We start from the raw sequence: 11,583 nt of genomic DNA, 5'->3' as shown, positions 1-11,583 counted from the left end.
TATATTATCCGATAGAGTCTTGATAGGAATTTTTGAACTACAGTGTTCCCTCCGTATCTTCGCGCCTTTGTGACTTCCTTAGCGTCTCATTTATATTACCTTTTAGCGAACATCGTTATCCTTCGCCATTCTCGAATGTCCCATTAAATCTCTCGATTTTCGCGAAGTTACAGAGAAAATTCAGTATTTACCGCGATGCTGATTCTTAATCTTGTTCGAAATTTCTGGTAATTCCACTACATTGGCTGGGTACACGTCATCGCATCTAGAAGGAAGCGTATGTTCAACGGCTGAAGATCACTCAGTGCTTCATACGCATATTTTAGAACAATCCTAATTGGGTGGAAAAATTGCGTATGTACGGAGGACAGAGATAGTAAGGTACTGGTTATATTGTGAAAGTGCAATTTATTTGCCAATTTCGAAAGTAACGTTGACGGGTAGTCGTTTCGCCAGCTTAATTATTGCGAATAAATATACCTGCAACAATGTCGGGAAAACTGCGAGGAGGGACAAATGTCAAATGGGACAGTTCCTCGGATGAGGATGACACGTACGAATCTAAATTTAATATGAGATTGAGGGATTCTCGAAGAAACCCGCCGCAATCTGAAAATGAAACTGTTTCGGAGCCACGGAAACGAGGCAGGGGACCCTCTAAGAGACCCTGCCTTAACAGAAACGCTCTGATGGCTCGAGAGAACAGGCTTAGGAAGAAAGCATATCTCGAGAAAATAGAAAGCAAACTGTCATTTTATCAGCAAGAAAATAAGAATTTGGTAAATGTTATAAGGAAACAGAATATCGACATTAAAAGGTTGAGCGGCGAAGTTACATACCTCAGAAGCATTCTAAACAACAACACGAGTATCACTGCGTTGCTTAAGACTATCAATGAAGGCCTCCGAAAAATGAGTACACAGAAGAATAATTCGTTACACCCAAACCATGTCTCCGAATATCCAGTTGAACTGGAAACCCGTCACAAATGTACGTGTTACCCGAATGCTAAGGAGAATATATTTAATGTTGAAAGTGGTAACATGCTTGTTACAAATGTTAACAATGATACGTTAACGGAGCAAAGTACAATTGAGAATAATGTCAGTGAATCTCATCTCGATACGAAAAAAGGAATCACATGTAAGAATATTAATTTTGACAATATTGATGTATCTTCTTTACATTTTGATCATACTTACACCATTTCTAATGATTCTACAGTGGATACCAAGAATAATTCGAAAAGTAAAAATCTGATAAATATAATAACTTCAACAACAGATTCAATATCTGAAGACAGTTACATGGACAATACAAAAGATTTGGATGATTTGTTACCAATTACTCAAGCTGATTTATCCAATATTAATGGGAAGAAGAATAATGATGCTATCGGAATTGATTTCGATCAATTATCGACATTCAATATGGATATATTTGAAGATCTTCCTAAGTGTGATGAAATGATGAACACAGTGGATAATTTAAATGATTCATCCAATCTTTTTGCGGAGGAAGAAATTTCTCCAAATTTAGATAATACTGGAATATGCCTTCATGTAAATTCCGATAAAGTATCTTTGGAATTTTGCTCCATTTGCCATTTAAATAGCAAGAACACAGGATCGAATTGAAGGGGGAATTGATCGTAATTTAAGCTCACTCGATAATGAGTCCTACCTAGAAGAGACTAGAGATTCAGCCAAGGAGTATAAAAGTATTTCATGATCAGTGGAGTATCAAATATAAGAGAAGAATAGGACAATGTATTATTTGATTATTTTTTTATTATAGATATTTTACAAAACATTAGAAAATGATATATGTGTGTGTATATATATATATGTACGTCAGTAGTAGACATTCTATGTCTTTCCAGGTATATCAAGAAGATATATATCACCATCTAGGTCTACCTGTTGTTTCAACATCATGAGACCATTTTCCTTGTGGAGCGAAAGTTGCGTTAATTAGTATTCATGTTATATATATATATATGTAATATATATACATGCATGCATGCAACATATATATGTTGACATGTTCATACTTCTCTTATAAGTATCAAAATTTGGTAAAACTTTTTATAATTATGACTGGTAACGAGTAATAGTATACGACTATTTGTCACTCTAGACTGCATTGCTAATCCTTTTCAGGGATGACATTGAACAAGTGAATCATTTTTATAAAATTTTATTATGTTTAGTTATAGTCAATAATGTCCTGGGTTATTATTAGTTACTTTATGTGTTACGCAATCGTGTATCACTTCTTTTCCCCTAAAACTGTAACTGTTTGCTTTTTCAGGATGATTACATTGGCATTGAAGTTTACTAGCAAGGATCATACAGAAAGGTGGGCAATTTAATGTAGATAATTAGTATTTTAAATCTGTTAAATTGGAAATTTCATATTCAATGTATAAGAAATACAATATTTTTGTTTCATTTAGCTCGGTCTGGCATTCCTGATGCGCTTGCTTTAACTACAGTAATGTAGTAGATCGAAGTAAATACGATGAGCTGTTGCGGGAAATGCACATGGAATTACGATCACCCCCTTCATTTACACATTTCATATGATTATAAGCAGGTTGAGTAAAAATGTGGCAATATTTTTGGTTAAAATGATATAATGGTAACTTCCTAAAAATTCACTTAAAGAACATCATTTCAATGATTCAGTTTCAGTTGCGTTTTAAGGATATTCCTGCCAGTATGGAACAACATTCCATCCACTGATCGAGTGTAGTGGTAAACTGATAGTGAAGTTCAAAAATTAAATGACAGTTTCTTTTAAAATATTATTCAGAAGCGCTCTTGTAATGCCAGAATTTTAGTTTTTCACAGTCCTACAAAATTTTCTATCGCGAGAAAAGTATTTAAAAGTATTGAAATTTATATTTTTAGAGAAAAGTATACAAATTCTAGAGTATATTTTCGTTCTCGAGGGAAAAGAAGTGGGACAAATTAACTTATTGTTATAACATGTATAGTATTTTTTTTATTTTTTATATTACAAAAAACATCACTTTTGCACGTAACTCGAGCGAATATTGAAAATTAGGTATTATTACTTTGATTTTATGTATTGAAGCATGAGTTCCCTCTGGGACTTACGATTGTTATGTACAAACCCAAATTCATTCATGTGTAAACTACAAAAATCATAAATTATTTTGTATAAAAAGTTGTTTATTAGTATTAAACAATGTACTGATTTTTCTAATATCATTTCCTGATTAAAAGTCATATATTTGTATACATTTCATATTCGTGTTAATAAAAACGTACATCTAAGACTGTTAATTAATATGAAAAGATTGTACGGAAAATATAATTTTTATACGCTTTTATGAAAATAAAAGTATAATTGCATTGTTAAATGTACCTGCATCTTTTAATGAAATTACGAGTCTACAATGATCGATTACTAGAAAATAATAAGATTTTTGAAGAGTCTTCATATTTAATGTTACTTTTTAATTAACACCATTTAATGATAGTAAGTACTTTCTGTACTTCTACATACTATATTGTACGAAACTATTTAACTTTGTACAAAGAAGTCTTATTTGTAGACATATTAATTTAATACAAGGGATTCATAGTATTCAAATTCCAAGGCGACTGAAAACATCTGGTTTCTTTAGATGTGCCACTGTTGTAATTCTATCAAAAGTTACTTGTTTAGTGCCAGTTGGCTTTACTGTTCCCAAACGTGCTTTCGCTGGTATCGAAGTCAGTCGTTCAGAGGCTAAAAAATTATTAATTATGAAAGTAATAAAAATAGTTACAGCATGGAAAATAATAATAGCACTAAAACTATATTACATACCTAATTTTCCGGATGTAACGCTAGACTTTGTTGTTCTAGTATTGTTTGAAGATGTGTTATTGAAAGAAATTTTTTTACTTGTTTTCACTAGTTGAGTCATATTGCTTGTCATAACTTTTCTACTAGCTTCTTGATCAGCTCTCATTGTCCCCATGGTTTTTGGTATTACTTTATTTGTTGTAATGATAGAGGTTCTCGTGCCAGTACTTTTAGTCTTTAGTATTCCCGTACTAGATGCTCCATTTTTTAATATACCTACTTGAGTTGTATTATCTTTCTGGGCATCTTTATCTCCTAATCGTTTAAAGACACTTATAGATCTCTTCAACACATCTTTTCCTAATCCAGTAATATTAAATGTTGGAGATGTTTCTGCCAGGTTTGTTGTACTGGTTACAGAACTATCACCTAGTCTATCGAAAACAGTTCTCTTTTGTTCTGTAGACTTTTTAAGAATCTGTTGACTTCTAGATGTTGATCCTTTTGGAAGTATTACTGTATAGCCTACTTTATCATCCTTATTATCTAATGACTTTATTTTTTTAACTGTTCCATTCCATTCTTCTTCATTGTTACTGTCATATTCTTCATTATCTAATTTTCTTTTGAGAATAGTTTGTTTCTTTTGATTGGTAAAGTCCGCTATTACTTCGTTAGATGTGGATACTGGTTTTTTAACACTAACAGTTTTCTTCACTGAACTTGTCGGAACTTTCACAATCTTCTTTGTGACTACAGCATCAGATTTAACTTTGGAAGCCACTGTTTTAATAGGTGTTTTAGTCACTACTTTCTTTGCGATTTGTTTCGGAATTGTGGATGGGTCTTCTGTATCGACAAGAAATCTTTCACACGTCGTCTCTTCGACTACTTTCTTTGCATACCTTAAAATCGCAATCATATCTCCCATTAAAGTTATGCCCATTTCTTTTAGACTAGGTTTGTCCAAATCTGGCAGCATATCTGGTTTTATACGATTATTAGAAAATACAACGGCATGCTTTGTGGCTACATCTTGAGGAAATCCTGCACCCTTAAAGAATTTTACCCAATATGCTACAGAGAGAAAAAAGAACAAGGACATTAAAGGTGTATTACAAAAATAAGAAAATAGCGAAAGGAATCTATAAATACCTGATAACGATGATGCCATTTCACCGGTTAGGTTATTTCGTATATATTGCTCGATAACGCTTTTCAAATAACTTTTTCACTGAATATCTACCGTTTAAAGGAAACTCATAAATACTGTAGCACACATTTCACAAACCTAAGTTTTCCTGAAGAATATCACTTGAAACAGGAAATATGATCGAAGAGTGAACGTACAATCCTGTTCTAGCCGATTATGTTAGTTCTGTAAAATACTTAAATATTCTGTTTTCGAATACGCGTTACAAAATATGATTAAAAAATGATAATAAACATTGGCATTCCATTGCTTGATGTTTCAGGTCTATTCACGTCCATTTCTATATAAGTATATTTATATGCATACAAACGCAAATACATAAATGAAAATAGGATGGTCCAGTGAGAGTATACAGGACCATTGCATACAGCGACACCACCGGCATACGCGTGTACTGATCGTTGTAATTTTTTGTAAGCGAACTATAAACTTCATTGATATTTAAAGATTTTAATGAAACATATTGCTAGATAATTTTTTATTTCTTCCAGATATTATTACGTATCCATTAGGAATTAATCTGTCACGTCGCATTGCATTCTAACATGTTTGCTCTATGTTTAATAACTATACTCGAAAAGTATCAATTAATAATCGATTAATAACTCAGCTCTGCCATCGAATGAACAAACAATCTTTTGTTTATAATCAACCTATCCCTTTACAGATTTCATACAGATAGAACAGACATATTAATAGATTAAACAAATAATATACAACTATATTATATTGAGACAATTTTCCTGCTGAATTTATCAAATAAAACATTCGATTTTTTTAGATGGTAGCGTCGCAATATAATTAGTTCTGCTCATACACAAGCTGCAAAAAAGGTTAAAGTCTATTATCCGCTTCAATTATATAAAAGTTCAGTTAGATTTACTCGTTGCTCCGTAAGACAGTCCTAATTAATTATTCCGCGAACAATTCGTTTATTTAACATAATCTAGAGTTCTCTTAAAATATAAATGGATCACGAGCAAAGCGCCCACTAGTTCTACGTATAACAATGTCGATGGAAACCTTGGTCGATAGTTAAAGAAAAAAAGAAAAAAAGGAAAAAACAATCGAATCCCCGACACGCTCGAAACGCAAAGTGGAAGGAAAAGGGACACGCAATTTTCAGTAATGTAATGGAAGTGTCGCCGTTCTATGTAGAAAAACGTTCATGCCTCAGTGTCCGTGAAGTCTCAGAGGAATGGAGTTACCCTCGTTGTTTTGGGGATTTCGCGCGAATTACCGTACTATTTTTATCGTGTGTGGGTGAATCAGGTGTCTTAGTCGCCTTCGATACTATTTTTGATATCTTGGTATTCACCGAGCTGCCTGCTGCGCGGGATTCGCGTTCTAGAAAGAAGAACGGGAGGTTAGTTCCGACCGATGTGTTCGGGTACGTTAAAGTCGACGGCTCGCTCGATATCGGACCGATCCGGGGGATCAACAGTGCTAAATCTGTTTCGCCGAATATCAGGAAACCAGGAATAAAACGAAAAACGAACGGTACCTACTCACCGGGGGGAAAAAAAAGACACGGTCTCCGACTTCGTCTCCCGCTTGAAAAACTCGCGGGTATTTACCGTACGGTCGATTCAACATCCGAATTCGTCGATTTTTTAAATCGTCATCGTAAATCGATCGTCATCGATCGATCGAAAGATACGTTTGTCATTGATTAACCGTCGATTAACCGACTCGCTTTTCCCATTTTTACCACCCCGTACCGTGTACTTAAAGAAAAAAAAAATTTCTACGATCGCATCGAGGCGACGTTAATCTATCCACCCTTAACAGGCGTATACGCATATTCGGAATACTTGACCCGATCGCGAGCAGTTCGCGGGGGTTGCACACGGAAGCTGCTGTATGAGAACCAGATCTTTGGGTGGGCGACGGGGTGTCGGTGGTCGGGGTGCGGGGCGTGATGTTACGGTAAGAGGTAGGGAAAGGTGGGGGGTGGCGGCAGAGAGAGAGAGAGAGAGAGAGAGAGAGAGAGCTAGAGAGAGAATGAGGGAGAGAGTGATAGAGACGGGGGATGGGGAGGGGAGAAAGAAAAAGAAAAGAGAAAATGAGAAAGAGAGACAGAGAGGGAGGGAGCGTGGGAGGGGGGCTCGTGCGCCGGCGAGCAAATCGTGTGTCAGACTCGTGGCAGAGGGGTCAGCGCGAGAGAAAGAACGACACGAACCGAACCGTTTTCTGGGCTTAGCGGGTACGTTTTCACGATTACAAAACGTACACCTCTTCTCTCTGCTCCCGCAAGTTATCCTGTTCGGCTGTATCATTTTCGATCCCCGTGTCCATTCGGCGGCCTTTACACATTCGGGTACACACAGTCTCTCTAACGGTCTCTATATCCCCTTCTCTTCCTCCCCCCCTTTTGATTGCAACCCGCGCGGAAAATATTTTGTCCCTTTTATCGACGGTACACGCACGTTAGGTGTCGTCGTTATGTTTCTGGTCGCCGCGAGCCGAGTGTAGAAGGGGGACGCGTACAACCGCATTCGTTTTATCGAACCGAAAACAAATATTAAAGGGAAAAAAAAAGAGAAAAAGAAATAAAAATACAGACACACACACACGCACACACACACACACACACACGAGAAATCGTGCTCGTACGCCGAGTGACACGGAAACTCGTTTTACGTTTTGAAGGAACGTGAGATATCCGCGGAAGGATGAACGACATGGAAGCTTACGGGGACGGATACATGGAGCCGGAGGAGGAGTGGGAGAGGGAAGGTCTTTTGGACCCTGCCTGGGAAAAACAGCAGAAAAAGGTGAGTCCCCACCTCCCACCCTGTTGATTCGCCACGATCTTTCACGTTTATTTCGTAACTGATGCGGCGGCGGTGCCCGTTTCGCCTTTCCCCCTTTGGGGCTCTCGCGGCGAGAACTTTCGATTCGATTATCGCAATCGTTCCGTCGTCGTTACGCTCGCGATCGAACGGGCCCGGCTTCGATTCCGCGATACGTCTACGCGATAAGCGGAATTCCTCTCGCGGAATCGAGGCACCTCGAAAATCCCGGGCTCGTTTCAGCCGCCGACGGATTTCATCGAGTGCCCGTATCGATTCGGTCACCTTTTCGGCGGGTACACATAACCTCTGAGCGTAATTCGCGAAACGTTCGACCGTTCGACACTTTTTTTTTTTCTCCCCTCGTTGTCACGTTGAACTTGTCAATGGGAAAGGGACTCGGACAGTCCAGTGAGAACGAGCGGACGAATCGTTGGGAATGCCTCTTAATCGCGAGTTTTATCTTGTTCGCGTGGGACGTTTCAGAATGCTAGTTTACCATTGCGGATCGTTTGAACGTCCGATCGATAATCGTTCGAGAGGATTGGCCGGATTTCAATCGACAGGCTCATGGAAAGGGAAAATCGAGTTTTGATGTATGTTTCGTTGTTTTATGCGTCACGAATGATTCGTTTAGGAAAATGTTATCATATGAATCATTATTCTCGTTGATACTCGGTGGTAGCAGTTGTGGAACGACCTGTATGTTTCTCGCTCGGCAAACTTAGGTGCGCGCCAGTTTTAATCTTTCTTTAATGCTCGATTTCCTGTTTGCAATTTCTTGGAAAACAAGTATTCGATTTGACAAGTAATCCATTGAACAACATTCGAACACCCCTACTGTAATAATCTTTCTCAATGCACATTTAAATATGACTCAATCAGGTTAACCGCCCCAACGTCAAACAATAATAATAACAATAACAACGATAACCTCATTTCTCGAAGTTAACCCTTTGCACTCGGAAGTTTACGAGGAACATTTAACATTTCGGCGATATTCTTTGAGACTAAATCGAAGGAGGAACAAAGTTATTTTATTCCAATGTTTCACGTATCGAGGCGTTATACAAAGTTCAACGTTAATACTAGAACTACTAGATAGGTCAAAATGACTCATTCCTAAATTCTTTTACAATCATTTAAAAAACAATAGATCCTTCTCTAAGAAATTTCTAAAGTAATTGTTCTGATGCATTCTTGGGGTTTCTATAGAAAAATTATGAAAAGTCAACTCGACTTCGTAGATCTAGTGTTAAATATCAAATTCTATTTCACTGTGTCAAACCAGTTGCTGACTGAGTCACCCCTCGAGTGCAGAGTTAAACATACACCTGAAAATTTCGATAAACCCAACATCTCAATTCACTAACATCTATCGTCCGCCATAAGTTATTCAATAAAAAATTATTGCAACGGGTGTCAAGCAGAAAATTCCGAAAGAAATTGTTTTATCAATACGCAAACAAAGTTTCGAGCGATAGAAGTCTCTGTAGACGCTCTCTTATGGTTTCTATAGAAAATTCTGAAAAGTCAACTCGACTTAGTAGTTCTACTGTTAAATACTAGATTTTATAAGAATCACCCCAGGGAGTTAAACATCCACCTAAAAATTTCGTTAAACGCATCAACATTTCAACGTAGCAACATCCATCACCCACCACGAATTATTCAATAGAAAATTATTGCGACGGACGTCAAGCCTGAAATTCCGAAACGAAATCAGGGCCGACGTAATACGAGCCGTTTGATTCGCGAGCGGAGGGCTCTCGATGATTAAGCGGCCGCGAGAGCTAGAGAGGGAGGGAATCAGTGAAAAAAGGAGAAGAAGAAGAAGACGAGGAGAGGGTAGCGCCTGGGGGGGTAGGGTGCGGGCCGAGAGGGGGATGGTATAATCAAGCGGACAAGGCACAACGGAGTCAGATTAATGCGGTGTCAATTGATAAAGTGGAGCAGCCTCAAGTACGCGGGGTTTCGAAGACGTTTTCCTAATTTTTGGCATGTGCTCAAGGCTCTCCTCTCAGGCCCGACTCGACTCGGTTTACGCGAATCGCCGTTCGGGAGCCCTTCGGATCGTATTTTCAGACTTTATGACGAAAATAATTCGCGGACTGAGTCACTCCAGTGACGTTCGCTCGCTAGCTCGCTCGCTCGGACGGACGGGCTCCGGGAAATCGATCTGCCAGGGCCTCGATCGTCCAGCGAAACAGCGGATCGATGATTAGCACGTAGCAGATGGTTCCTGCGCGTTGATCCTGAGAGCGAAGTCCTCTCGTTAACGCTTGACGAGCGCCGGATTAGTTTTCACTTGGACGGACGTTTGTTTTCTTGTTTATTCATTTATTCCAGCAATTGCGGTCAACGAAATGCGCGAATTCAAGGCGCCGACCGCGGGGATCTGTTCTGTTTTGGTGTTTGTTATTTAACCCTATCGAGTATAAATAAGACGATAAAATATGAGGCACACCGTGAGAATATTCTTTAGATTTATGTTCACTCTTTACGGGCGAATGTTTAAACTGTACAGAATATTTTACAGATATTAGATTGGACGTTGAGTGGTTAACCCTTTGAACTCTGTGGGCTCCAATATTGCACCAGGAATGTTAGATGTTTTAATGAATCATAAGAAACTACTCGAGAATTATTGGATTTTTCACACATCCACATTTTGTACTAAGGAGAATGAAAGATCTGAGGAATGTTATAGCATTTTTCATTTTCGCTAGGGATACTATAAAAATTAGTTGCAGTTGCTGGATTACAAAACATGGAGTGCTAAGGGTTAACCCTTTGAACCCTGTAGGCTCCAATATTGCACCAGGAATGTTAGAAACTACCCTACAATTATTAGATTTTTCACACATCCAAAGATCTAATGTTATTGCGTTTTTCATTTTTGAAAAACTTAATTTACTCAAGGTATTTCTTTATGTTAATTGCAAAAAATATCATTGACATTTCATCGGAAAATAATGAATATTTATTGAGAAAAATATTCTCGAGTGCTAAGGGTTAATGAAGGTCGGCAGGGTTGGAAATAATTATTAATCTGGTTGCTTAGAGTGATTGAAATTTGAGGGAGTTTAGATGATCGATTAGAGATAAGACTACAGTGGATGGTTTATTGGGAATGAAAATTGTCATCATGGGGTGAGAGAGGGGGTGGTTCAAGAATGGTTTGTGTCTGGGATTTTTAGACAGACTTTGACTTTGGGAGTCATTGAAATGTTACCTTTAAGTGGTACAATTGTGATACTACAAATAAATATAGAAAAAAATTGTTAAAACAGGTAGAGGTTGCAATAAAATAGAACGTCGAGTCTGACTCGATATAGGACTGCTAAGGGTTAAGGAAAATTGAATTAATCGGCGAGTCGCGGAGGAATTGGGTCGAAGACGATTTCGAGGAAGTATGAGACACGGTCCGAGGCAACGAATGTTAGGGCATCCATGGCTTGCAACCGCTTTGGTGACCTTAACACGGTTGCTAGTGACGTATTCGCGACGTCCACGATCTTGAATCTCGGGCGAAGAAAGTTAAGTTCGTTTCGTGGAATTTCATCGAGATCCGTGGCTCGTAGAACCATTCGGACCGCCTACAAGTCTGAGGCTTCTTGAATAATAAGTGCAGCTATTAATTCTTGCAATTCTTCAGATTTTCTGTAGTTGATGTAAAACTGGAGGATTCTAGAATGTCGAAGGTGTTCAAAGTTGAAACGAACTCGTTCAATTGATACGCTTACTACTTCG

General features: G+C 38.1%; 3 protein-coding genes across 10 annotated transcripts in view; 2 read left to right on the top strand and 1 right to left on the bottom strand.

The window, feature by feature from the left end:
* The first annotated feature begins 488 nt into the window (after nucleotides 1–488).
* LOC116428227 (uncharacterized) lies at nucleotides 489–3,234 on the top strand. Of its 3 annotated transcripts, XM_031979606.2 has the most exons (5): nucleotides 489–1,143; nucleotides 1,225–1,769; nucleotides 1,883–2,361; nucleotides 2,459–2,598; nucleotides 2,691–3,234. In XM_031979606.2, exons 1-2 carry the CDS (start codon nucleotides 489–491, stop codon nucleotides 1,635–1,637), a joined length of 1,068 nt encoding a protein of 355 aa, XP_031835466.2. In that variant the 3' UTR covers nucleotides 1,638–1,769; nucleotides 1,883–2,361; nucleotides 2,459–2,598; nucleotides 2,691–3,234. The 3 variants fall into 3 exon arrangements, with proteins under 3 accessions (XP_031835466.2, XP_076222904.1, XP_076222903.1); XM_076366789.1 differs by having other exon boundaries at nucleotides 489–1,734; XM_076366788.1 differs by having other exon boundaries at nucleotides 489–1,769.
* Nucleotides 3,235–3,467: 233 nt separating this feature from the next.
* Nucleotides 3,468–5,869, bottom strand: LOC116428226 (uncharacterized). The gene is made up of 3 exons (XM_031979604.2): nucleotides 4,978–5,869; nucleotides 3,844–4,899; nucleotides 3,468–3,762 (listed from the first exon to the last, which is right to left on the bottom strand). The coding sequence occupies exons 1-3, from the start codon at nucleotides 4,994–4,996 to the stop codon at nucleotides 3,620–3,622; spliced, it is 1,218 nt and encodes a 405-aa protein (XP_031835464.1). The 5' UTR covers nucleotides 4,997–5,869; the 3' UTR covers nucleotides 3,468–3,619.
* A 332-nt stretch (nucleotides 5,870–6,201) lies between these two features.
* Actn (alpha actinin) overlaps nucleotides 6,202–11,583 on the top strand; it is a 30,472-nt gene continuing 25,090 nt past the window's right edge. For 2 of the 6 annotated variants that reach the window (XM_076366776.1, XM_076366781.1), the window contains exons 1-2: nucleotides 6,203–6,535; nucleotides 7,688–7,812. In XM_076366776.1, coding sequence (XP_076222891.1) covers nucleotides 7,711–7,812 — 102 coding nt within the window. In that variant the 5' untranslated portion in view covers nucleotides 6,203–6,535; nucleotides 7,688–7,710. Of the gene's footprint in view, nucleotides 6,536–7,108; nucleotides 7,356–7,687; nucleotides 7,813–11,583 lie in introns of those variants that run through there. The other 4 variants (XM_076366778.1, XM_076366775.1, XM_076366777.1 and 1 more) reach the window with 4 other exon arrangements.

This window comes from Nomia melanderi, chromosome 4, assembly GCF_051020985.1.
Source record: "Nomia melanderi isolate GNS246 chromosome 4, iyNomMela1, whole genome shotgun sequence".
In the NCBI taxonomy this organism is placed as follows: domain Eukaryota; kingdom Metazoa; phylum Arthropoda; class Insecta; order Hymenoptera; family Halictidae; genus Nomia; species Nomia melanderi.
Note: the sequence above shows the minus strand (reverse complement) of the source record. Positions and strands in the feature narration are given on the sequence as shown.